Source organism: Pholcus phalangioides, unplaced genomic scaffold, assembly GCF_987345545.1.
Source record: "Pholcus phalangioides strain wild (caught in Gottingen) unplaced genomic scaffold, Ppha-v1.0 ptg000014l_1, whole genome shotgun sequence".
NCBI classification, from domain to species: domain Eukaryota; kingdom Metazoa; phylum Arthropoda; class Arachnida; order Araneae; family Pholcidae; genus Pholcus; species Pholcus phalangioides.
The window spans coordinates 27843422-27870364 of NW_028301607.1; the positions used below are offsets into that span (position 1 = coordinate 27843422).

Consider the following 26943-nt stretch of genomic DNA (forward strand, 5'->3'; position numbering starts at 1 on the left):
TGACAAGACAACCATAACTTTTTATGCACAGTGTATTTTATCATAATCATTTGTTTATATTAGTTTTATTTGAGTGTGTATTTGTTTTCTTGGGATAATTGCTCAGATTTTAGGTTGCTGTATTTTAGTTAAATTTGGCATCCATATTTTTTTTAGCTTTTTTTCAGCCACCTTGTTGGGTGTAAAAAAGTGTTATGCAGCCTTTGTATTTATATCTATAAAAGACGATTCTCTTTCTAGGGACCACTTTTTTAGTTCATTAAAAAATTACCTTACTAAGATAATGGCTAAAAAATTTATATATATTTGGTCCCAACATTGTAATAAAAAAAAGAGCATGGTCACCTAAAACATTGAAGCACGTTTTGATGCTTTTCTCAAAGTGTTAACACTAATTGCTCTAATCTTTCACTGTATGGAATCTTATGTTAGATTGTGCAGAGTTCAAACGGGTCTCAAAGAAGTATGTATTTAACCTATGTAGGTATAGGATCATGGGAATCTAGGTGGCTGAGAGATTTAAGCCATAAACATCATATTTTAGGCATCCAGCATTTAAAAAAAACATTCAAATCTACTTGGATGTGAAAGGATAAACGATTTTGGAAGGGGTCTGCTTCACATCAAAGGTAAACATATATTTCAAGCCATTATCTTGATGACATAACTTTTTAATAGTTTGGGACCTTTTGTGTGCCAGTCACCTTTTATTCTTAATTCTTTAAAAAATGATGCAGTGATACCTCGACTTACGTCACCTTTCGTGGAACAAAATTATTGATGTAAGTTGAGCTGAACTATTTGAATGGTAATGCCTTACCCTCCTCAGGAGGAGAAATGGTGTAAATTTTCAGATTTTATTTATTCTTTCCCTATCTATTTCTCTTTTGTTTGATGTGACTTCTCTCTGAGAAAACAATGTGAAAAGCCTTAAAGCTTTGTTTAAAATGATGCAAGTTGGGGCATTACTGTATACAAGGTCATTTGTAATTAGACTGACATTACTTGGTGTCATCCGTAGCTGAATTTATATAGCAACTAGGATGACACAGAATTTAGTGACAGGGACTAATGACACCATGGGAAAACAATTGTTGTCCAAATGTCACCAACAAGGAAAAATGTGGTTAGAAAAAAAAAAAGTTAGACAGAATTGCAGGAAAACAATATGCTCTATTCATCACATTCACCACCCTGGTGACAACATTGACCACGTTCAATGTGACCGCCATTTTCAGGGACCACGCTTTGCATCCTCTGTATAACTTCCTATAACTACTGATACCAGCAATAGTCCCCTGCATGGCATCAAAGGTTGTAGTCGAAACATCTGTAATTATCTGCTCTGACACTGGATTCCGTCCTCGGCCAGGCTGAACTGTGAGATGTCTTTTAAAGCAATAATTGATGGAGGATCTTTACATAGGTTGTGCCAGTTTCTAAACTCAAAGAGCAGCCACTGCATTGCATTGATGAAAATAGAACAATTCCACAAATAACACACTTTGTGGTAATGTAAGATGCATGTTAAGCTGCTCTATTCAACATCTTTCAGAGCTTTATAGCCAGAGTTACTGCCGTTGTTGTCTGTTAGACCTTAATTTGCCTTTTGAATCACCTGTGCATTACAAAAACTCTAAGCTATGTAGACTAAAATAGCGCCACATTTTCCCCTATTGGCCATGCTTGGAGAACTAGAAATTTTTTTCACAAAACCCTTCTATGTCATCATTAGTCACCCCTTGCCAAGTTTGGTATTATTCTGGTTGTTAGATAGGTCAAGTTACAGGAATCCCAGGTTTCATTCAGAGATGGAGGGGGGGGGGGGGGTTGAGCAAGTTGAATTTTAAATAATCACTTGAAGATACAATGAATATAATAATTTAATTTTTTTGTGTATTTCTATATAATATGAAATAAATATAAAACCATAAAAAAATGACTAGATTTCATTGATCAGAACAGGTAAATAATCGAGAATCGTCCATACTAGTATTCATGAAGAGCCATGCTCATGAGAAATTCTGGCCAGGCTGTGATATAGTCTTTCTGGTGCAAATATATGTAACATAAGCTGTTGAAAGTATAAAAAAAAGTTATCTTGAATATGTATTTTGATAAAAACACCACTTATTCATTGACTTGCATACAAATATCTCTAGCGAGCACGATTTCTTTTGCTAATAGTGGAACTCTTGTTAAAGTTTAAGATTCAAAATATCATCTCAGCTTACCTTTGTTTTGGGAGGAGCTCCTGAAGGCGTGAAAAGATACTGCCAATGCGGAATGCCGAGATGAACCAGCGACAAGCGGTAGTAGGAGATGAAATCTGGTGACAGGTAATGGAATTCCAAAGCTCTGTCCAGAAACCAAATGGACGAAGGCTGGTAGCCAACGTCAGCAGAACCCTCTATATATATAAAAAACAGTTAATGAAAATAACTTGAAAAGTTATCTTTATAGTCAAGTAAATACATTTTGTATATTATACAGTATTAGTAAAACCCCAAAATACGCTTGTTAATGCTTTCACCTCGGACTCCTGCCCAAGTCAAAGCCTGTTTTCAATGAATCAATTAACCATCCTGAACTTATTGGCCCGATTATTAATTTAATAATTACAATTAATAATTGGTGGTGGATCAGCGGGGAGCAGCCATGACAAAAAATTGATTCATTCATATTCAAAATTGAGCCATTCGTATTCACAAAGAAATATTTACTTCAACAATTTATTAATTAAACATCGTTCATTAATTATTAAATTATAATTGTAACAATCTTTCTATTTTGTATTCATTTAATTAATATAGTTAATTCATTTATTAATGTACAATTAATTAACTATAATTATATTTAATTATTAACTCTAATTACTTCAATTTGATATAATTAATAATTGTAACCATAATTACTAATTTATCAAGCAAGCATCAGGAACTAACAATTAACATAATTTTCATGATTGTTAATTGATTCATTAAAAACAGGCTTTTACTGTTTGAAATAAATTAATAATTGATAATTACCATCAGAAATTAATAAGTTCATGGTGGTTAATTGTAAAAATTAATTATAATTGGTAGCTTTAATTATAATTATTAATAAGTGGCAGGAACATGAGAACATAACAATAAATTCTTGATAGTTGATTCATTAAACATGGGCATTGATTTGGTAAATGTCCAAAATGCAAACATTTGTAAGTTTTTCATACTTATCAACTCACCTAGGTTTTACCAGTCTTCGGGCTCTTACTGTAACATTTATACGTAAGATGATAATATCGGACCATTATATCAAGAAAGATGGAAAAGAAAAACTATCTGTGTGGTTAAGAATATTAAAGGAGCGACACTACCCGCTTCACATCTTAGAGATGTGGTTATGACTGTTGTATGTGCTAACGCTGTCTTATAATCACAAAAATACAGTTGACACCTGTTATAACGACCCTGAAAATGAATGTGGTCATTAAATTGGAAGGAAAACATAGTAAAGTGTTGTATAAAAGCATTTGGAACTTGTACAGGTCATTGTAATGTGGGGGGGGGGGGGGGGTCCACAGACCAGATGTGACCCTTGAAGTTTTTTTTGCCATAGCCCGTCAATCATTTTGAGAAAATAGCTATTTCAGGTAGAGAAATGATTAACTTACGAAAGAAAACCATTAAAGAGTGATAGCCACTGAAATCTGTACTGCTGTATTTAGAACTGTTGGATACTTTCCAGATTCAATAGTAACGCTGTGCATTCGGTAGATTAAAATGGCTATTGCAACAAATTTGGGGGAACACAGATTTAAAACACTTTTTGCAAAAGGTTTATATAATTATAGAAGTTACAGAAATGCTGATGAACAAACACCTTAATGAAAAAATTTCATAATGATGAAAATTTATAATTCATGAAAAAATAGCTACAGAATTATTTAGAGTAATTTAAGAATTTTTAAAAGTAATAAGTTCAGGAAAAAAATAATTTCAGAATTATTGGCACAAATTTCGGAATAATGAAAAAAATAGCTACAGAATTATCGGGACAAATTTCAGAATTAATAAAAGAAAATTAGTCAAAATCAGTGAAAGATATTATTTCAAAATAAATGAGAAAAATAATTTCAGAGTGAAGAAAACATTTCAACAATTTGGGAAACCCTGTTTAATAATGGGGAATAAAACGGCATGCCCCAAAGCAGAATGTGCCAAAATCTGCGACATACGTCGCAGAGCAATTAACGCTACTGCAGAACAATTTGGAAGAGTTTTAAGAAAAAGTGCAAAAAAACATTATTACATGTATGTGGATTTTTACTGCAGAACATTTCCAGTCAGCTGAGGGGCTCGTCGCAGAACAGTAATAAACATTCTGCTTCAGGGACGGCATGATTAGGTGGATCGCAGGCTTCAGAAAATTGCTGCCCGTGACCACTTTTGGATAGGCTGTTTTAGTAATGTAAAGGTGGTAACATTTTTATGTCCAAATCTGCTCAGATTTGGGCATATTAATGAACAGTTCTCTGGATTTTGCCGATCCTTATCTGGAAATGGTTTACAGGGCTAATAGAACTGAATATTTGGTACGTACGGCCTACCATAAATATGATTCATTCATCCTAGTATATGCTTACTGTGTGTATGTCCAGCCCACCCTTGAGTTTTGCTCACAGGTCTGGAGCACATATAAGATCAGACATAATGCTCATAGAAAAGCCCCAAAGATCTTTTACAAAACGATTGCCAGGCCTGGGCGGACTGTCCTACTCTGAGAGGCTTGGAGCTCTTGGTCTATATTCCCTGGAATGGCCCAGAATTGTTTCTGACTTCAAAATGTGTTATAAAATGGTCCATAACATGGTATATTCACCATCAGATATCCGATTTTTTGTCATCACTGACTGCAAGGTTAACCTGCAGAGACACCCATATCAAGTACAGATCCCGATGGCCAAAAGAGACTGCTTCTTCCATGACTTCAGATACAGATCAGACAGAATATGGAATGAACTATCATCATACTTAAGATTTGCTTCAACCCTTGCTGACTTTGACCTTGCTCCATTTACAAAGTGTTTCCTCTTTTAAATTTTGTCTTGTATGTTTTTATCCGTTTGCATGTTTTTATGCAGTGTAAGTGCTTTACGCCTTTTGGTGCTTACTAATTTAAAAAAATGTTTTAATTAGGCCCTTAATGTTTGAAAGGTTGAAGACCCCCAGTTTAACGGAATAAGTGTCAACTGTATATTATATACAATCCTTGAACATGATACACATGTGAGAAAAACTAAGAATGATAATCAAACTGAGAAATAATTAACGTCACTAACCTTTCTTCGAGTGAAATACAAGACAAACTTTTCCCACACCTTGGCATTTGTCGAGCACAAATATTTTGCACTTGCTTTTGAATTTGAGTTTTTTCTGTATTCCTTCCTCTGGCTCATCTGTTGGGCAAAGATTTGTGTAATGTATAGCACATAGACTGTTTTTAATACCTTGCGATTGGTCACTTTATAATCATTTGATTATTTTATTATAAACAACCACTTATTTATAATTTTCGGAAATTGATATTCAAGATTCAAAGGTACAATTGAGTTGGATCTAGGTTTGAATCCCATTGAAGGCACAGTGGTGGTCAGCTGAAATTAGTTCCCAACTTCAAGGCACAAATGTGAACCGATCTCCCTGTTAAAAAGTCTAGCTACAGAAAGCAACAGGCCTACAACGGTATACTATTCAATCATTACACTTCATGCATAGTTAGAAAAATTGATGGCAGCACTACACATAACAATGCACACACACATTCCAACATGTACCATTTCGTTATAAGTTTCACAAAGGAGCATGGGCAAGGTGCATGTCTGGTTTAGTAGTAGTTTTGTTTTAGACAGAAGGGACTTCCAGCAAGAATATATAAAGGCAGCATCTATGGTGTCCTCAGGCTCGATAGGGAAGGAACTTCTATGCCTTTCACAGGATCAAACCACCAGACCTGACTGTAGTCTAGATGGTGGTAGATGAACATCTTACCACTGTGCCACTCGGGACCTTATGGCTTTTGAAAATACACTAAAAATGGTATATATAATTATAAATACATTGAGTACATGTTCTTTGCCCCCCCCCCCTGGAAAAAGTTGAAATGACTGCCCTGGAAGTGGGCAAAAAACTTTAAAACAAAAGCTTACCACTTTATGATCACAAAGAAATATTTCATTCAAACAGCAGTGGAATAAATTCAAACAGCAGTGGAATAAATTCAATCCAGTTATCTGTGTTTTCTTTCCTCTCCATCGCAAAGCTTTATTATGAGCCGAAATTATTTTCTTATTCACTGTTTTTTTCTATACTGCTGTTAGTGATTTTTCCCCGCACATATAATATATATTTGTACTATGTGCATTTGAGAGTGAAAGAACATGTAGGGTGAGGGTGAAAAGAGAAATCTGTATTCCTGCTCCCTTATCTATTACTGTTTTTCCTTCTATTTTTTCTTTCCTTTTCTAACATGCAGTTAGGTTAGAACAAGGTTACCTGACTTTTTGCCATCTGTCAAATCCAAATTTGTTGCCAAAAGCTTGTATGTGAAGGGGTTAAATCATGAATTTTGTCAAAATATTTACATGAGCTATAGAAATTTCCTTCGACAGAGAAATTGAGCATTCAAGTTATGAATTCGAACTGACCTTCCAGATCGCTTTCTGCATCGATAACTGTCGGCAACTCTGTGCTATTTGGTTTCTTCGGTCCAATGCTTTTAAGTTGACTCAATCGCACAATGTCTATGATGCCACCAGGAACGATATCATCTACAGAAAGAAGAGTAGAGTTTAAGCAGATGTGAAAAAATAATCATGAACACTCAAATAAATAACTATTTTTTACCCCCTAACCTTTCATTTTCCAGCTCCACCTTATTTGTATACCGTCGGTAGCCAAGTAAAAGTTTTTCAGATCTGGAGGCAGGACGCAGTTATTCTTCTGAAAGAAGTAAATTCGAGTCAAATGTGAGTTCTACAATTTTGGGATGAATCACATGAAATCGGAACAGTGGTTATAGTTTGCTTTATTTTTTTGTCTGAGTGTGGCAACAATTGACCTGTATAAAGGTAGAGCAGGTTGTAAGTAAGGCAACCCATTGGGCTGTGGAATGAACTTGTCTTAGGTAGTTGCCTGGAAGTATGTGATGCGTGAGGGCAGGCGGCTAACGGTATCATCCAGCTTTTCGCACTTCATTGGCAGAAGGAGTTTGAGTTCGTGAAGTGCTTCAGGAAATGAAGGCAATGTACAGAAAACGTGCACTGTCACTGACTGGACTGGCACAAGCATTTCCTTAAAGGGAGCGAGAATCTGAGACCTGGTCAAGGTCACATCACAGATGGATGCTTTGGTGAGAGAGAGTTATCAGCTCAATCAGACAGCACACCATAAGAGACATCAGCAAAAAGGTCAGAGTGCGTTTTGGTTATATTCGCGACTTCATTATAGAGAAATTCTGTTAAAGGAAATCTCACAGACGATAAGAAGTAGCTTCACATGAGATTGTCTTTAGAGCATCTTCTCAGACATTGTGTTGACGATAATTTCCTGGACAGGGTTGTGGCAGATAATTAATCTTGGTGCCATCACTTCCAACCAGAAAGCAAACGACAAAGCCAACAGTGAAAACACCCAAGCTCCCCCCAACCAAAGAATTCCAAGATGGTGTGGAATAATGGGAAAGTCATGCAGACTCATGTTTGTTTGTTTTTTATCAGGAAGGACAGCTTCTCCTTGAGTTCCTGGACCATGGTCAAACGATCAATGCTGCTCAGTACAGCAATACCCTGAACCATTTGAGTGCAGCAATCAAGGCCAAATGGGGCCTGGCCTATTGTCCTCTGGAGTGATTTTACTGCATGGCAACATGCGGCTGCTCTTACACAGAATATATTGGCAAAGTTTCGGTGGACAGTGTAGGAACACCCACCATATAGCTCGGATCTATTGCCACGTGGCTTTCACATTTTTAGTCTGCTGAAAAAGGCATTGACAGGTCGTTGGTTTTTACTTGGACAATGTTTGAAACTGGTTCTAATCTCAGTCAAAGGACTTCTGTGTGTAGCTTTTGAGATTACATTTGAAAAATAAACTAAGTCATTCCATTCTGTGTTTGTTTAATCCATCTTTATGCATTAACAAATGTTCATTCAAATACTTGTATTCCCATCGTCATCTTAAAATTCTAGCTTTTTTTTTCTATTCTGTTTTGCTGTATGGACCACGTAACTTGATGATCCTTTCAAAGCCCAAAAAACTGTTTTTCACAGTGCTTTTTAACTCTTTAATGCCCAGATAGAAGACCTGGGAGATTCTTGAAAATACCAAGTTTTTTGTGTTCGAAGTGGACTCGTCCAAGTTTCGGCCACTCTCCCTCTCCCCACCCTTTCTCCATGAGTTTCTATTCATGCTACCCTTTGCATTGACGTTCACCCTTTCATTGCAATGGATTTTCGGAAATAATTTGTCTACTGAAAACACCCCTTCCCTCACAGTATTATCTGTTTGTAAAATGCATTGAGTACCCTAAGGAACATTCTAGTACATCAGCTTTTAAAATCCCATTGATAGGACATTGCAGATGTCTTTTCCGTTCCCGCCTCTGACAAGAGCTTTCATCTTCTTTCCCGTTGGTGACAAAAGCCCACCAAAACATAACCATACCCCCCTATCTGGGCCGACTTGAGGCAGTTATGGGCATTAACCTACTCGGCCGGCTTCGGCTGATCTGGGCGCTATAGAGTTAAACAGTTCCACATACTCTCGGTTTACAGGTCTGTAGGTTTTCCCTTGACTGGCTGAGAAACCTGACAAACTAAAAGTGTCGGGGGGGGGGGGGTGTCAATTTTTTCATCAGTTTATATTACAGTCGAATCTTGTTATAACGAGCTTCAAGAGAATTCCCAATTTTTACATTGTTCCTTTGTAAACTTATCTGGAGGATTATAAATGTGGTCTCACTAGAGAGACAGCGTAGAGTCTTGTATGGGTGTGAATTTCGCTGGGAGCTAGCTATGCAGCAATGCACCTTGACATCTGTCGCCTCAATATTTTTTTTATTTTATTTTAAATTCACAAAGTGAATGAAATAACGTGAACATGATCTTCACGTATTCCCAAGGGATCAGCATGATCCCTCCAGGGAATTTGTTAGTGTTAGTAGACATCCATGCCCGAACTGGGATTCGAACCCAGACCTGCACAGTGAGAAGCTAGTTCCCTAACAACTCGACTGCCGGGCGGCGGTTAGGTTCTGAAACATTTTTTTCTTAAACAATTTATTGCATCGTTTACATGAACCTTTAGGAGAGTGCAGGCCACTTCACTGCTTTGAAAACGTATTGCATGCCACTTCATTAAGCGATCTGGGAGTAGAAGGCAAGTCACTTAAATGATCTGTAAATGTGCTCTGGGACGCTTGAGTTATCTGGAACTGTGTTACGAGTCACTTGGTGATCTGTAAATGTGTCTCTTTTATCTGCTTCATAAATATGCCGTGAGTCACTGAAAATGTGGTGTGAGGACACCAAACTTTAGAGATTGGGAATTGGGGAGACTTGGCAGCTATGCTTCAGTGATCTGGAACTGCACTGCGGGGTCACTTGAATGATCTGTAAATATGCAGCGAGCCATTTGACAAATCTGGAAATGGCGCGAAACTCAAGTGATCCATATGTCATCATGGGTCACTTAAGTGATCTGTGAATGTACCACAGTCTGCTTGAGGGATCTGGAACAGTGCCACATGCCAAGTGATATGTAAATATGCCGTGAGTCATTTAAAGGATCTGGTTTTTTATACCGTTTGGTTTATTTTTACGAAATTAGTTTTGAGGTTGTGGGTCACACCCAGGGACTTACACAGGATCACCCTTTGTAGGAGAACACAAAAGGCTTGGGGGTGGGAACAAAAATTTTCTTCCCAAGAAATTTTGAGTTGCCACCCTTCAAAAAAGCATTTACATTAACATAAATTGGTATAATATAGCATATAAAGAGTATTTTTCTTTGATATTTTAATTTTTTCACTAATATTTGATTTGCTCGAAGGGGGGGGGCGCCTCTGGCCACAACAGATGACTTGGAGGGCAACATTTGGGCCATGGATTGAGTGTGTATGATTTACATCAACTATTTCACATTATTTCCTTTGTATGTATCAGATAATGTACAAAGTACCTGTTCCCAGGCAGCGATCGCAGCTTCCTGGACGAAAGGCTTCTCCACGACAACCACTTTCTTGATACACGAGAGTTTTTCTAAATATTTAAAAAACAACAGGAAAAACCAATAAGACCATTACATTAAATAATAGTATTCACCACTGACCTTTGCGGGAAAAAAAATCCAGAGGATATAGTTTTAAATGAGGGGGAAAATCACTTAAAATGCACATATTCATTGATATACTAACTCAGCAGGGCTCGGGAAGGTGTACAGGGGGACTTTATCAGGAAAGGGTCATTTTTTACTGCAAAAAAACACAAAAAATCTCCCCTCCTTTGCCTATGCTAGTGCGTTGCTGTGGTGGTCATAGTGACGGACATGCATAGCGAGGATCCGGGTTCAAACCCCACCATAGACTCAGCGGTGATTGGCTGAAGTAGCTTTTCTGGGGTTCCCAACTTTGAGGTGCGAATGTGATTTGATCTCCCTGTTAAAAATTAGTCTCGCCGCAGAGAGCAACAGGTCTACGACAGTATAATTATTCATTCACTCACTATAAGTTGAGAAAAAAAAACTCAGTTTCAAAACCTGATTGCAGCACTACAGAAACAAACTTCACGGAAGGTTCACTACACACACACATTCCAACATCTACCAATTCGTTTGAAGTTCTGCAGAGGAATATGGACAAGGTGCATGTCTGGTTTAGTAGTAGGCAGCTATGCCAGTGTCATCTATCCCCATGCATGTAGGAACACAACTTGAGGGTCGTATAGTTACCCCCATAGAATATTACTATTAAACCACACATGCAACTCGTTCATATTCCTCTGTGGAATTTCTAGGGAAATGAGTTCATGTTGGAATGTGCGTGTTTGTGTCGTGAATATATGAAAAAAAGTCTTCAAAAACAGCTTTGGAAGAAAACCACACCAATTTTAAGAATACCATTATATGCTCACCAACATCTAATGCTGTGTACTGAAGAGGGGGGGTGTTACCTATGCCATTCAGAAACAAAGATAACAGGATTCAAGCAAACTCAATGCTGTTTCCTTGTGGTTCCATCTATTGTGGAAATTTGGAAAAGTGATACCATAAAGAGAACGAAGGTAACCGTTCCTCATTCTCACTTTTCGAATCTGATAACCCAATGTGTAATGCTTGTAATAATGCTGCCATCTATTTCCTTGAACTATGAGTGAAGATTAATGATTGAATATTCATATCGTTGTAGGTCTGTTGATCTCTGCGGCAAGACTTTAAACAGGAAGATCTGCTCGTTTTCGTGCCTCGAAATTCAACCCCCCTCCCCATATTTGGACTGCAATTAATCCTTCAACCATTCCCCCCCCCCCCATCATCACAAGAGAGCTACAAAAACTCAAGGGTCCAATATTGGCACAAAAGTACCGAGAAAAAGGTTGGGTTAGGGAGCCACAGCAACCGGGAGTTGGAGGTTAAAGATCTTTGGTTAGTAAGCCAGATCCATGTTACAATTCAGCAGTGCAAAAAAAAAATTTTGAGATGCGGCTAACGTGGGCGAATTTGCGTAACCACATATCACAAAACCGGTTCCGCAGGCGTGGATCTGGGATACACATTAACGTCCTCTATGCCTACCTGGAAGGGAGGAACCCTAGGTCTGAAGTGGGGATCCGGGCTTAACTCTCTTCTCACAAAATCAAAACTTCCCATGGGAGCCATATTTCTTATAACATTAAAGCTGGGTTTTCCTAGGATCAGGTTTTTTCGCGCCGCGTGAACCGAATTAGACCATTTTGCGCCGGCAGAAACGTGTTACATAATCACGCTACGCGTTTGTTTTTTCCCATTGTGGCGCATCAGATCAGGGTGGCTATATTATAATATACGGCCCTGCATCAGTTACTCTGTCGTCTGCATGCCCCGGTTTGAAAGGAAAGAAAACACGAGTGAAGAGAACATCGTCAAAACGCGCAGCGCACGACGCATTTGACTCCTCCAGAAGCAGTCGGCCAATCACGCCCGACGTAAAGCTCTGTCGTGAGTCATACTGCTTTTTCTTATTGGTGAGTAAACGGCGTGTCGCACTGGGCAATTCACGTTGCACAGAAAACCTTTTCCTAGGAAAACCCGGCTTTACAGTGGAAAAATCAATTCGAAATCTTTTTATTTCTAACTCACCCAAATACCTGACCATCCCCAGGGTGAGGTTGTCCATAAAAGAATTCAGATCAACCCCCATCTTTTAATATTTCACTCTTTGGATGCAGTCGCCAGCTGATCAATCCACGGCAAACATCCGAACGACCGTGACCATCGAGCTTGTCTCCAAACGGCCTTGACCTCTTTCCTTTGAAATGAAACATTTTTTTATTGGTTTTTTCCAATGTTAGAAAGTTCAAATAAAAATTTTATGATGGCAATTCTTGTAAATATTTTTTTTATGTTTCTCTATTTGATATCTGTATTTTTTATTAAGTTTGAAAATTACAAGCCGCAATGAATGTTTGGTGATCCTCCTTCACGCAACTCTGACCCGAACAGAGCTTGATGTCAGTCATTGGGATTGCATCATTTCTATATAAATAAAGCCAAGGGTATCGCGGAGGAGACCAAAAGCGTATAATTTGTATTCAGTTTTATGTTTTCACTCCATCGGAAAAGATGGATTTCAACAATTTCTTCCGAGGATTCTTTGGATTCAACAGGATGAATCCAGAAAAGTAAGTGTCGACCTATTTTTTGGAAACATATGATAATGGCTCTTGATTGAGTTATTGATAGAAATAAATATAACTTTACTTGTAGATTATATCCATATTGATCCACTAAGTGAGATCCACTGTTATTGACTAACTTTTGGAGTGAAATCGTATGGAACCGAACTTCTACCCATTACTATTTGACAAGATATCGATATAGTGAGTCTCATCTGCATAAGGAAGACCAAGGGTATCACATAGCGGACCAAGAATTATAATTTGTATTCAGTTTGTTTCCAATCCATCAGAAAATGGGGATTTTAACGATTTCTTCTGTCACGTAAAATAATCAATTTCGTGCTATTTTCAAGCAAGAGACAAAATGACTAATATCACAACAAATATTATACATACTTTGATATAGTTGATGTTTGATATGATATTATTGACTGATAGTCGATGATTAATATAATATTAATAGCATACGTTGGTATAGTCGATGCTTGATTTTATGACCTTCCAATTTATGAATACATTCTTTTTTATGAACTAGTGCTTTGTCCCAAGCAGTATGCTATGGAACTGATATTAAAATCCACTCTATTTTATGAACTTCATTTTTCTTTCGCTATTTTTTATTTTTTCATTGTAATCCAAAGTTGAATGCAATTCAAACATTCTTTTTCTCTGAAGGGGAGAGAGTATGCATGAAGCAGGGTCGTAACTGGGGTCCCAAGCCGAATGGGGGGGGGGGCAAAAATATTTACTTATTTCGGATAATAACGGCTCTTTGAAGAAGGGCACCAAGGAAAAGTCTGTCTCTGGGCTTCGAAAAGGCACACTACAGCCCTGGCAAGAAGCTATAAAAGTCTATCTTACATTCCTCCTGCAAGACTGCATAAGAGTCTGTGACTTGCATCTTTCTTCATTCATGAAAACTCGATTTTACCTTAGTCGTGAAACACATGTGATAAACCCATAGCACTACAGAAGAGGGGGAGGTTCCGTGTGGATAGTTCACTTATTTGTCAGCCAGGCCTATCATTTCAGCTTTTTCCCTTGGGGTGACAGCCACAACCAGATATTTGCCAGCCTGTGCAACCACTCGTTTTGCACCCCCCCCCCCTTCCGTAATGTAGTTAGTGCAGTTGAAGGGTGAATTCTGTACCCCCTATAGTCAGACGCCCAGGCCAAACCATCTCGCATATGCTTGGCATCCGACAAGGATGCCTATTATCACCAGGGTCATTCAATGCCTTTTCAGAACTAATGTTAAATGAGACTTTTGGTGAATACAATGCTGGTATCTGAATAGGGGGCCCAGTAGTCAAAACGATAAAGTTTGCGGATGACCTTGCTCTATTGGCAAGATGCCTGGCAACATTGACGAGACTACTCTTGTGGATTCACTGCAAGGTCCAGAAGTATGGGATGAAAATAAATATAAACAAAACGAAAACAATGCCAATGGGCAAGAAAGCTCATCGCTTCACAATAAAAATCAAAGGTCAACAACTACAAGTAACATAGTTTAAATACTTGAGGGGGTTTTATCACGGAAGATGGATACTGCAGCAATGACATAAGATCTAGAATCCTTCGTGCCAAACAATGATTGTTGATGAACAAAAACTTACCGATTAAACTGCAAAAATGCCTGATTAAGGTATGTGGGGTCCACTGCACTATACAGATCAAAGACATGGATCATAGACGAGAGAGGCGCGGAACAATTGAAAGCGCTGGAGGTGCATAAGCTGGACATTGAAAAGGTTATTCACAAGTGGTAAAACAGGTTGGAGAGGTTCCTGAAAGGATTGAATACAGACGCCTACCTACTACTAAACCATAAATGTACCTCATCCATATTCCTCTGCAGAACCTCTAACGAATTGGCACATGTTGGAATGTGCATGTACATGTAGTGAAACCTGATGTGAAGTTTGTTTCTGTGTAATGCTTGTTATGTGTAGTGCTGCCATCTGCCACCAGTTTTTCTAACTATGAGTGAAGTGTAATGATTGAATAATTGTATTGTTGTAGGCCTGTTGCTCTCTGTGGCGAGACTTTTCAGTGGGGAGATCGACTCGTATTTGTGCCTCAAAGTTGGGAACCACGGGAAACCAACTTCAGCCGACCACCACTGCAGTGACGGCGGGGTTGGGGCATGCTCTCTTCTGTCATGGCGGATTGCTGCGAGATGTGATGAAAGGGAAAAGGCCCAGGATAATTTGGATCTCAATGCTACTAAATGACACAGAATGTACAGCTATAACCAATTAAAGAATACAGCCCAAGACAGATGAGTGGTGGCTGCTCAACAAAGGGGTGAACTAGTCTTAGAACTGATGTACAATGATGATAGTTTGGCGCTTGAGGCAACAGACCCGCCTGCTTCACCCCCTATTTGCAACTCTGTGCATATTACAGCAGCTGGATCAGATGCTGCACTTCAACCTATGTTGTGTATCCGCTTGATCTGAATTTTCAATAATCCGATATGGTTACTGTCTCGATAAATTTGAATCATCAAGCTGTGCTTTGATACTTTTCCCCACTCATGATCTCCCGCATAATATTTCGAAGAAATTTCTTATGATACATTTATTTACATCATATCAGTAATTATTTCTGTCTTTTTTAGTTTTGATGTACCTTTTTCCGATCGGCATTTCGACAACTGGTACGGTGAAAGTCGAGACGATGCAAGAGATGACATGGATTCTTTCTTCGAAGACCACAGTATGCCATCTATATTTCAACACATGGAAGACATGTTTAATAACATGTTTTCAATCCATAGCGGGTTCTTGGGTAACTATCTTCTTAAGTAACGCTGGTTATCTTTCGGAGTTGTTTCTATTGAATTTAATTTGCTGAACGATATAGTACAGTGGTATATGAACCCATCCTTTGGGAAGGCTTTGATATCTCTCCAAGATCTGAATCTCAGTGGTGTGTTCACTACTTCAGTGTTCGATTCGATAGTATCTGAGCCAAGGGGTTCTAGGTACTAACTGTATACAATAAAACCTGTCTATAACGATACTGTAGGGACCTAGAAAAATATATCGTTATAGACAGATGTATCATTATAGAAGTTATATACAGGGTGTTCTAAAATTGGACAGACAAACTCAGAGTGTTGCTAGTGGACATCAAGAGTAACAAAAACTACAGTAAAACATGATGTCGCAAACCACGTTGAGAGGGTGAAAATCGCAAAAAGCGCATGCAGGTTTCGATGTCACGCTGGAATGACAAAGGGACAAAAAGGGAAATTTTTATCTGCTCATTTTTCATCACCTTCAAAAATGGTGGTATACAGCTATGCGTAGTTAGACAGAACGTACCATTATTTGTCAAGTTAGGAAATGGACCTTTACTGGATATTATACAGAGGTGAACTCAGAAAGAAAAATTATCTGGTCACCGCCAGAGAGAAGAAACAAACCCATGTCATCTTGCAAACCAGGCAAGCTACACTGTCTATATACACCACTAGAGACATGACCCTTCCTGGCTTGCAAGAGGACCCAGGTTCATTTCCTGGCAGAAATCGGGTGGCTTTTCTTTCTGAGTTCAACTCAGTATAATATCTCGTAAAGGTCGGAAACACTAATCGCGTTTCCCCGAAAATAAGACCCTATCTTATATTAACTTTTGCTCCAAAAAATGCTCTAGAGCTTATTTTCGGGGAACACAGTACTTCCTTGGACTGAGAAAAAAGCCCCCCCCCCCCTTCGGTGATTAAATTAGTGTCCAGTCCCGGAACTTTTTATGATAAAGATTGTCTTTCTAATGTCATCTTTTGATATTTTATAATGGTCGAGTTTGAAAATTTGAGTTTTTGTTCTGTTTACATATTTTGTGTGTTATATTTATAGATTTTCCAAACTTGGAAGCGCCCCAAGAACACATTCAGAATCCTCGTGATATAATGTTGAGAGATGGTAGTGGATATGGGATATCTGAAGAAAACTTGGTATGCTTTTACCAAATTTGTTTCTTTGTTTTTCTGTACCGTAGTTTGAATGTGCAGTTGACACTTGATTTTTGTGGACTTTCAATTATATGAACAGACATGTTTTTGTCACTTCTTGGAATATCTTCCCCATATACAAACTTTCCACTTCACTTTGTATGAGTTTGTAAAAACAGTTATCGACTGCACTATTAAACCGTTCTTGCACCATGTTAACATTTTTGTGGGGGAGGAGTTACAAACAGTTTCCTGACTGTTAGGCATTGGTTTAAGGCATTTTCTGTCTAATGCTTTGCCCACATCTGTGACAGGTATCTTCTGAGGTTAAACACACTTTTCTGAGACAAGCGAGAAAACTTGTTCTTGGGAGATTTTCAGGCACAACATAAATTGAAAGGAGACGACGATGAAAGTGCATCCCACTTGGGTCCCATTACTTCAGCAGCATAGAAAGCCGAGATGTGTCCCACACAGCCAATCACAACATGACACCTGCACTCAAACCAGCCAATACAGCTCTTCTGCTGCCAATCAAGCCTTAGTAGTACATAGGCTATAGGGAACAAGTCAATGACACTAGATATATGATGCCTTTCTCGCTTGTTGCAGAAACCTATGTGTGTTTAATCGGAGAAGATGCCCGTCTGAGATGTGGGTAAAACGTCAAGGACAAAATGTCTTGGACCAGGCACCCTCAAGCTGTTGCTCCCTGAAGTGCCCAGAGTGCTCGATGCTTGTGTCCGATTTCGTGCTCGGGAGCACTTGATCAATGTTCCAACTAAACACGGAGGAATTTCATTCAAAGATTAAAATTATCGTCATTTCATGCATTCGTATGCTAAACTTGCTGTAAGGGTCCTCTTCTTTTGATGATTGGTACAGGCATTGCTCACGTTTGGAAAAAGTTTGAAGACCTCTACCCTGGACTTCTGGTTTCTCAACCTTTGGAGGCCCCCAACTATTTAGGATTCTTTTTTTTGAGTGAAAGTCGTGGTCATAACAGTCAAAACGGGCTGTGGGTGATTCATATTTTCCCATTCATTTCCCATTAGTCGTGTTTATACACAATGAATGGGGAGATATGAAATGATGGCAATCATATGAAATCACTCATGGCCCAGTTCAACTCTTGTCAGGGCCTGGGCTGCACTCCAGTGGTTGAGAAACACTAACTTAGACGATGGCCTAACAGATGGGAAACCGTTTGTGACTGATTAAATGTTGGCAATGAAAGCCTCAGAAAATATTCCTGTGAGGAAGTTTTATTAAATCGGTTCATGCAGAAAGGTGTTATGGTTCTCATTGGCGTACATAAAGGGGGGGGTGTTTGGTTCTACCCCCCCCCCCCCGAGCGAAGATTGTACGTAGTGCTTTTTATTTTGCAGGAAAAAAACTTAACCCCCCCCCCCCTCCCCCAGAAGGAAAGCAAATCTGAAACCACCACCCCCCTCCCGAGAAAATTCTGCGTAACGCCTATGGTGGTTATAATGTATTAATGATGTTCAAGTTATGCATGTTTTGAGTTTGAGAAGTGTTACCATTGGGAGACTGAAGTGGCAGATGCTTGAATTTTGTGTGTTTATGTGTCTTGTTGCTCTCTGAATAGACTTTTTAGAGATTAGAAGACTAGCTCTTATTTTTGTCTCGAAGTTAGAATGCCATATAAATTTTCAGCCAGTCGTTATTGTGATGCTTGCAGGAATCAAACGCTGGTTTTTTCAATGTTTTTCCCATCCTGATTTTGACATGACTGACCATGGAGTGGCCCATTTGTATGTACTGTAGACGAAGTTGGATTTATAGTTTTGCTGTCTGCAAGCCATACTAATTTTGCCGCACCTTAAGAGTCAATATACAGTCAATGCTCATTATAACGACATTCGTTCCATGGAAACCAAACATATTGGGAGGTCGTTAAATTGAACAATTTCAAAAAAATCATAAAATATAGTTTCTCCGCTGTTTCCAACTGTTGGGATTTCCCTTCTGATGATTGACTATCTGAAGAGGGAAACTCCAACTCTTGTGCTTTCATAATTGAATTATGGTTTTTAATTATACTGAACCTTTTGGTATATTCTTTTGGTTTTTGATATCAATTTCCAGTTAACTTCTGTCAAAACTTTTGAGTTCAGATTTCCCATTGCATTAGCCAGCATGGCGTCGAGCCATGGGCGAAATTAGAGTGTCCTGTTTATGGCAGCCATGTTGAATGAATAATTTTCAGAATGAAAACATATGTTCAGTTGCCTGTATATTCTACCATTGAGAAATTAAGTATAATTTCAAGAAAAATCAACTACGTGGGAATTGGGAGTGAGCCATCATGTCAGAAAATAAAACAGAATGGTGTAAACAAGGGATGGGGATATATCAACATTATCAAGTCGACTCGCTCTTTGCTATGACTCTACCTATTTCCAGTGAGGGTGCTGCTTAACTACAGGGTTTACCATAGAAGTGACAACGCTTTAACTTTCCTTCTCCAGATATCGAAGGTACAAATCGAGGTCAAATACACTCAATGCCAAATGCTGTCCATTTCTTTGCAAACAAACAAAAAATAAATAACTGGAGGCGGAGCTGAGTTAGGTCATCGTAATATTGAATGATATTTACTGGTCGTTAAATTGGATAAAAAAATAACAGTTGTTACAATGAACGAGTGTCGACTGTGTAATGATTTCAAGTGCAAGCATAGAGCTGTCGCTGTTATGAAAAACTGAATATTTTTTTCCGTAGAAACAAAAGCTTTTTACAGCTGTGATTGTCTAATAAGCAGGATTTTTTTTTTACATCTGAGTACATTCATTTCATTAATTCTTTGAATAACTTCTGTTGCAGAGTCCGGAGCAGCCAAAGAAAGACATGATTGATTCAGGTGTGTACATGAAAATCAAGTTTTTGTTATATATATATATAGTACTAGCTGTAACCCATGGCTTTGCTCGTGTGAATTTGGTCATCTGAAAATTGTTCCGCAATGATTTCCCCCATATAATATTTGCACCATGTTGGCAGTCGTAGAGTAGTTCTATGTATTATAAAATTTACTACTCGTCAAATTTAATATTTATAACTCCTGCTGTTTGGACTCTGATGATTGCGATATATAACCTTTGGAACCCCCACCCCCCACATATGACCCCCTCATATGTTGGATTTTGAAATACCCCTTTTTAGTGAGCCTCTACATTACAAACTAAAACTATTACCAAATTTCATAATTATAAGCTATCATTGGTTTCTGCTCAGCATGATTCATTTCATCGGCTCAGCATTTCATATTCATAACTTATGAAGTTTTCAGCTCAGCGATGATGAATCAGTTAGTCAGGCAATTTAGAGCACCTGAGAGGCATCCAGTGCGGTTCTACGTCTCACTCAAATTACCCGCGGCTCATTCCCTGATTAATTAAGTGATGTGTGACACAGTTCTAGAGCACTTAAGTGGTCCGGACACATTTCCAGATCACTCAAGTGGCTCTGTCGGGGACTTATCAATAGGGAGAATATTGGTTTAGGTGGCCATAAACTAGCGAAAGGTTTTTTTTTCTTCTTTTTGGCACACCGAGTAAGATGCCATTAAGAATATTTCATAATGGGTAGTTGATGACGTAAGCATCATCCAAACCCCCCCCCCCTCAATGCTAATGCTCACCCCCCCCCCAATGCGTGTAATACTTGAATGACCCCTAACTCAAATGATTCGAGATAGAACAGAGTTGCTATTATGTTTTATGTTCCACTAGGGCTTATCTATCACTCCCTTTCATTTGATTAAGTGCTGTCATGGGTGAAGATACGGGGGGAGGGCATTGCCTCCAGCGTCAAAGGTGGAGTTGATTGATCTAATGCAGCGGTTCGCACCCTTTTTTGACTCGCGGAGCCCTTTCAGGCATATGATTTCTATGGCGGAGTCCCGTAGACCTTTTTTTTACTTATTCAGCGAAATTACTGATTTATTTTTATTATTCTAAAGTAATTATAATTATTTTCTTCAAATTACTGTTTTTTATTTTATTTTCCTCGAGCGGCCGCAGAGCCCCTGTGGAGCGCACAAGGAGTCCCAGGGCCTCCGCGGAGCACTGGTTGAGAACCTATCTAGTGTATATGAATTAACGTCAAAATCATCGTGCTCCCGACTTCCAAGTCTATCTCCGCCTATGAGTACAGTTCACTCTTTGGGTCAAAGAAGTAGTTAAAAACACATTTACTTTGTAACATTTTCATTTGTGAAAATTTTTAATATAGGAAATATGTGTGTGAAATTAGTTTTGTCATTTCAATTTTTTTTTCCGTCCCATGAAGACTTGGATGACCGAGTTGCGAAAGGAGGTCTGTCCACGCTGGGAGAAAGCAGCTTGATGCCAAAGAAATGTCCAGAAGTTCGTTCTTTCAGGAAATCTGTCTCCACAAGAATCATCCGATTGCCAAATGGCGTAAGATTATTACTCAGAGAACTTTCCACTTTTACTAATTCTCTTTCTTGTCAGTCGATAAATGCATTCGATTAAAATACCATTGTGATGTCTTTTAGGTGGTAGAAGAACATAGAGCAGTTACAGATGCTGATGGTAAAACCGTAACGACTGTGAGGAAATCTGTCGGTGATCAGACCTACCAAGTTACTACGGAAAGCGACAACGGAGGATTGGTTGAGAGAAAGGAAGATTTCATCAACATAGATGAAAGTGAGTTTGTGCTTTTGTGGTGTAACTATGCTAGTAACTTTTCTTTTACAATAACGGTAAAATCTTGATATTACAATACTTTTCGGACCAAGGTAAATATATTATTGTCGATCATACATGCTCAACCCATGGTCCATAGGCTACTTTACTGCATGCCAACTCTGAACATATATTGTCATACGGCAATTTCCAACCAGTGGAGTTGGGTGGGAATTGGTGCCATCTATTGGTGGTTGCCTCAGATTTGGTATGTGAAGAACTTGTTTCTAATGTTCCTGCCCGGATTCGAATCCATAGACCTCGATGGTAACCTTCATTTTTTGGTGGAAGACGAGCATCTCACCAATACGCCACTCTGGTGTTAGTCCACAGGCTGAATGTGGCCCTTGAAGTCATTTGATGTGGTCCCAACCTCAAACCTAATTGTGTAAACATGAACCAAGTGGTATATTATCTGATCACTCAAGTGGCACACTGCAACATTATTGGATCACTTAAGCAAGCGATTTGGATCCACATCACACTTAACAGCCCACAACACATCTCCAGATATGAAAGATCAATGAAGTGGACCATCTTTTCATACCAATGTGGGCATTGTACTGTGGCATCCCATAATGCAAGGGTTCTTAACTTTTTTTCAATCATGATCCAAAGTCACCAACAACATTAGCTTCACGATCCATGGGACTTTGTTTTTCAGAGTTATAGTGAAACCAGTGATGCAATAAGTGCATTTATGATTAGGACTATAAGTATAACTAACCCATATTGGAAGCTCCTGTGAATCAAGTTCGGATCACAACTCCTGGCTAAAGACTCCCCATCTGTAAGCATAAGTGCAAAATTATTGGAGATATTGGGAAAGCTCAAAATTATTGGGGGGGGAGCTCCTTAAACCTAATATTTCTATAAGTTACTATGGAGGTGATAGCAAATGTTGTGGCAGGGGCTCTGGCCTGGATTTTGGAAGTTTCTGCAAATCAAGTTTGAGTCATGGCCTCTAAGTTAAGAACCCTGCCATAATGAGTTTGGATGACCTAAAACCACACAAAAATACATCTGCATAAAATTCTGTATGGTTTGTTTTCTTTTAGATTAATGATTGGTAATTTGATTGTGTTTTTTCTCCGAAAAGGCAGTTTTCATAGAAGTTGGTGGGGGCAAAACTGTTTCAAGAGATTATTCTGATTAGGATCATAATTTTTCTGTAGAAATAACTCCCAAGTAGATATTTCAAATTATATAGAATCGTTGATCCGCTGCCAATTGGAATATTCATATTTTTTATTAACCCCTACAGGAGAACTCGCGAACAACAGGTTGAAGATGTCTGATAGTGTCTTGAGTGCAGCTCTGTTGTTTCTCTAGTGCATGCAAAGTATTTGCAGTCGAAATGAAAGTATAAAACATTTTTTCATTTAAAGAAATGAGAATATTAAAAAGCTTGGGAAGCACGTGTAGTTGGTTGAACTTGCCTAGGAATGCGCCGCTGTGCAATGTTTTTTTTTTTGCTCCAATATAATTGCCTTTTTTTTCGTTAAGAAAAACAATTTACAGGTTTGTTATGCAAACTCATTTCAGTAAATTTATAAAATATACAATATTCGAAATTCATATTAAAAGTTGAGTTAATTTTTGGCAATAAAAATCTGGTGAACAGTAGCTTAAATGCAGTTTCTTTCGAAGTCATTCCAGTTATCTGGCATATCCCGTCTGATATGTACCGAACTACTGAAAGTCTACTATAGAATGTAAAACTTGTGTGAATTCTTTGTCATAAATCATTGATGATGGGTTTTTTTTTGTATGTACAGATGATATTGCAGAATTTGAAAGAAGGTTCTCCAAGTCAGGAAATTTTTTACCTTTCGTAAGGCAACCAAACGCGGCATCAGAAATCAGTCCTGACGGAGTTCCTCCTGGAGATTCCAAATATTCATCTATTTTCAAGAGGTTCTTTGGCTGAAAAAACTGTTTAAAGCATGGAATGTTCCAGGAAATGTCTCTTTGTATATTTGTAATCTTATAAAAGTATCGTTGGCACTAAACTATCGTTTATCTGGCACTATTGTTAAACGAAATGATGTAGTGGCTTTGTATAAATAAGCAATTGCATATGTATTTTTTCAAGTCTATTTGCAATAAGTTTTTATGCTACATTAAAACTGGAAATGAATTAATTCTATGGCATATCTTTTTCTCATAACAATTTAATAGCATATATGTTTTTTATTAAAAATTTAGTTCCGAAATTGGTTCTGCTCATACAAGGGTCAGTTTTTGCAAAAAAAAATTTGTCTCACACTAGTTTTGGTGGTCTTCAAGTGGAGGGGGGAAAGTCAGCTTATACACAAGTATACATGGTAATTTAATGTCCAAGGGGAAAAACCATGCTTTAATATAACTATTAGGTCAATTCATATTCTGAATTACACACATGATTGGGAAAAATTCTATTTCATATGAAGGGTGTTATGCGACAAAAAAGTTTGAGAACCAGAGGTAAATGAATTTGTCTGAGTGACGTGGTTGACAAGAAGCTCGTCTACCAAAGTTGCCATCAGGTCCAAACTGGAGAAGGTAACAAAAGAATTTTTTTTTCCTTAACGAGCTTGAGGCAACCATAGATAGATAGCGCTTTCCTTTTCATCCCAACTCGTTAATGGCAGTACAGAGATATGGCTGAAATTGGTGTTTGGTGAAATAGTAGTGGAAAAGAATAGATATTGGTATTTGCACCTTTTTATTGCTATATAGAAAGTTCTCAAACTATAAAAATTAGATCTTTCCCTTTATACTGCACTTCAACTCCAGTCATATACCCATATAGTGCGATATACTACCAATAAAATTAAACAGAAAATCTTGCTAGAGAAAGTCATTATACTTCCGTTCTCTTAGGCACAAAGAGGGCTTTTGGCAAGGGCATATTTGCGTAACTAACATCTTAAGTAAAGCCTGTTTGTCTATCAGTAGTCGCCTCAGGTCTGACAAGGAACTTTTCTTTTCAAACCCCCTGGGACCAGACCTGACGGTAGCCTTCTAAAGGTGGACAAAATTTTAGACTTGACATTCATTGTTGGGTTTCTTTCTTCAGTGATACAGGAACTTTGCAATGCTGTATGATAGTAAACTACAATAGACACTCGCTAATCTGGTACATCAGACCAGGGTATGCCAGATTACCAAAATCACCGGATTACTGGCAGTCAGTTAAAAAAACCATTTAGATAATATTAATTTCTGTGCAGTAACATGCTTTCCTCTTCTATGGGAGGCTTGAAGTAATTCCACCTAAAAAAATAGCAGATCACTGGACAGGCTGGATTATCGAGAGTCTACTGGATGTATTATGCTTAAAACAGATTCAGCGCATAATTTAAATAATTCATCCATAACTTTCAATTTTAATTATGATTGAATAAAAACTTAAAAAAAATAACACTATCATAATCTTCCTAATCACTGACAAATTTTAAATGAAAACACTTTGAAAACAAAAAAGCGTTTTATTTCACCGAAATAATCTAAAAAAAATAACAAAAAGTAAAAAGAAAAATATCACAGCTCTGTGTAAACTTAGCATTATTGTCAGACAACAAAACGAGTGGTTGGAAAAAAAAAATGACATTAAGTGAAAAACAAAGGATTGCACAAGTTTAAAGTCACAGTTGTAAACCAATAGATGTGTGGTCTTTAACTTGGACCACATTCTTTTGGAGTTCAGGGTGGACGAGCGTCAAATCATTTATCAATTCTGTGAGAAGAGCCAAGCTGTTGTGCACTTTTTTCACTTCATTAAAACGTAGCTGTGCATCATGGAACAAATGGACGTATTTGTCATCTTTGAATTTCTGCAGGAGTTTGTTCATCTTTAGCTTGAATGAAAATCTTGTTACTTCCTGAAAGAAAATGTGTCAGATGAAACCTTAGAAGTCATGCAAGAAATTCTATTTTAAAAAATTTCTATCTTCACAATATTTGTTAGAAAGTACCATTAGCACTGTCCTCCTGAGAAATTGTGCCGTGGATCAGAGGTTATTACAATCAGACATTACTACAGGGTGTGATAACCCAGGTCGATAATATCCAAGATACTTGTCCCAAGTACCAGAGATGTTTATAGGCGTCACAAGTTTTAAATACTCGTCAGAAACTTCCCTTTTTTTTTTTGTAAGGAATTACCCCTCTTTTTTTAAAAAATTTCCCTTACAATTTTGGACAGGAGTGAAATTTGCTCTTCAAAATTATTTTTTCGGATAGCACTAAGCTGCTCACCACTCAAGTGATCTGGGAATGTGCGGTTGACCACTCAAGTGATCTGTAAGTGAGCCACAAGACACTTGACTGACCTGCAGCACATTATCAGATAACTTAAGGGATCTGCAAATACACTGCAGACCACTCAAGTGATCTGGAAATGAGCTGCTTACTTCATTTTTTACAAAATTAGGTTTGAGGGTATGATGTACACCATTGATATATCTATTGGCTCTATTACCTGCCACTTTTCCCTATATTTATCCACAGTGTCTTTCTCTATCCGACTAATTCCAATTCTGAGATTCGCCAGGGTTGACTTGGATTCTTGCTTCAGCTGCTTTAGCTCAAGGATGGTTGGATTTCCCCTCGCTAGTTCTTTCTTTGATGCCTCCAATCTCTATGTAACAATAATAATATTTGACTGTTTTAAGAATTGAAATATTGTTTAAGGAACAAAACATGCACAACGATAGCTGATATCTAAAAACAAATTATTGCCTTCTTCTGGTTCTTCATTGTCTTCTTGAGCCTCTCTGCTTTTGGTTTCAAATACTGCTTCTGCTTAGGCGCTGTTGTTTTGGTACACTCGATACCTGTTTTAACATATAGAGTGACATATCTGAAAGCTAGTTTTTCCATGTGGAGGATTATATTCGCCATTTCCTTTCTTATCTGTTCCAGTCTCATCTGCCAATGAAAAAAAAATTATTAACATGAATAACTTTGTCAATATAACCTTGCAGGTTACTTTGACAACTACAAATGCAAACACAAAGGCCATAACAGGCAAACTGCCCAACGAGGCAGCTGAAAAAAAGATTCCCATAAAAAATGTGGGTCTCAAATATAAGTTAAATACAGCAACTCAAAATCCGAGCAATTATCACGAGAAAATTAATACAGTGGAACTTCGGTTAATGGGCAAAAATTTTGAACAAATTTTCATTCGGTTAGCTAGCGGTGATTCACATTACGAGCTAAAACTTTTAGCTTTATTTATTTTCACGTTATTACAACTGAGCCGATGGTTTTTCACTTTTGTCAACACACATACTGTGGAATTGTGGGTATTATTCTCCAGTCAGCATGCCTCACTTGAA

General features: G+C 38.1%; 3 protein-coding genes across 4 annotated transcripts in view; 1 reads left to right on the top strand and 2 right to left on the bottom strand.

Moving 5' to 3' along the window:
• Positions 1-1858: 1858 nt before the first annotated feature.
• Positions 1859-12528, bottom strand: LOC149078398 (tubulin polyglutamylase complex subunit 2). The gene is made up of 7 exons (XM_089242050.1): positions 12378-12528; positions 10224-10303; positions 6899-6986; positions 6692-6814; positions 5327-5443; positions 2235-2410; positions 1859-2074 (listed from the first exon to the last, which is right to left on the bottom strand). The coding sequence occupies exons 1-7, from the start codon at positions 12436-12438 to the stop codon at positions 1997-1999; spliced, it is 723 nt and encodes a 240-aa protein (XP_089098176.1). The 5' UTR covers positions 12439-12528; the 3' UTR covers positions 1859-1996.
• A 196-nt stretch (positions 12529-12724) lies between these two features.
• Positions 12725-23760, top strand: LOC149078399 (uncharacterized). The gene is made up of 7 exons (XM_089242049.1): positions 12725-12919; positions 15543-15712; positions 16786-16883; positions 19728-19764; positions 21195-21325; positions 21424-21577; positions 23395-23760. The coding sequence occupies exons 1-7, from the start codon at positions 12861-12863 to the stop codon at positions 23544-23546; spliced, it is 801 nt and encodes a 266-aa protein (XP_089098175.1). The 5' UTR covers positions 12725-12860; the 3' UTR covers positions 23547-23760.
• A 1312-nt stretch (positions 23761-25072) lies between these two features.
• l(2)41Ab (lethal (2) 41Ab) overlaps positions 25073-26943 on the bottom strand; it is a 34054-nt gene continuing 32183 nt past the window's right edge. For both annotated transcript variants that reach the window (XM_089242047.1, XM_089242048.1), the window contains exons 16-18: positions 26342-26530; positions 26082-26240; positions 25073-25482 (exon numbers count right to left, since the gene is read on the bottom strand). In XM_089242047.1, the coding sequence (XP_089098173.1) occupies positions 25246-25482; positions 26082-26240; positions 26342-26530 (585 nt within the window). In that variant the 3' untranslated portion in view covers positions 25073-25245. The remainder of the gene's footprint in view (positions 25483-26081; positions 26241-26341; positions 26531-26943) is intronic.

Excerpts from the sequence above, each read along its gene's own strand:
- LOC149078398 (XM_089242050.1), bottom strand. The coding sequence starts at position 12,438 with ATGGGGGTTGATCTGAATTCTTTTATGGACAACCTCACCCTGGGGATG. Across the intron at positions 10,304-12,377 it reads GGGGATGGTCAGGTATTTGG|AAAAACTCTCGTGTATCAAG; the intron begins GTGAGTTAGAAA and ends TTAAATATTTAG. Across the intron at positions 5,444-6,691 it reads TGCAGAAAGCGATCTGGAAG|ATGAGCCAGAGGAAGGAATA; the intron begins GTCAGTTCGAAT and ends TTTGCCCAACAG.
- LOC149078399 (XM_089242049.1), top strand. The coding sequence starts at position 12,861 with ATGGATTTCAACAATTTCTTCCGAGGATTCTTTGGATTCAACAGGATG. Across the intron at positions 12,920-15,542 it reads AACAGGATGAATCCAGAAAA|TTTTGATGTACCTTTTTCCG; the intron begins GTAAGTGTCGAC and ends TGTCTTTTTTAG. Across the intron at positions 19,765-21,194 it reads GAAAGACATGATTGATTCAG|ACTTGGATGACCGAGTTGCG; the intron begins GTGTGTACATGA and ends CGTCCCATGAAG.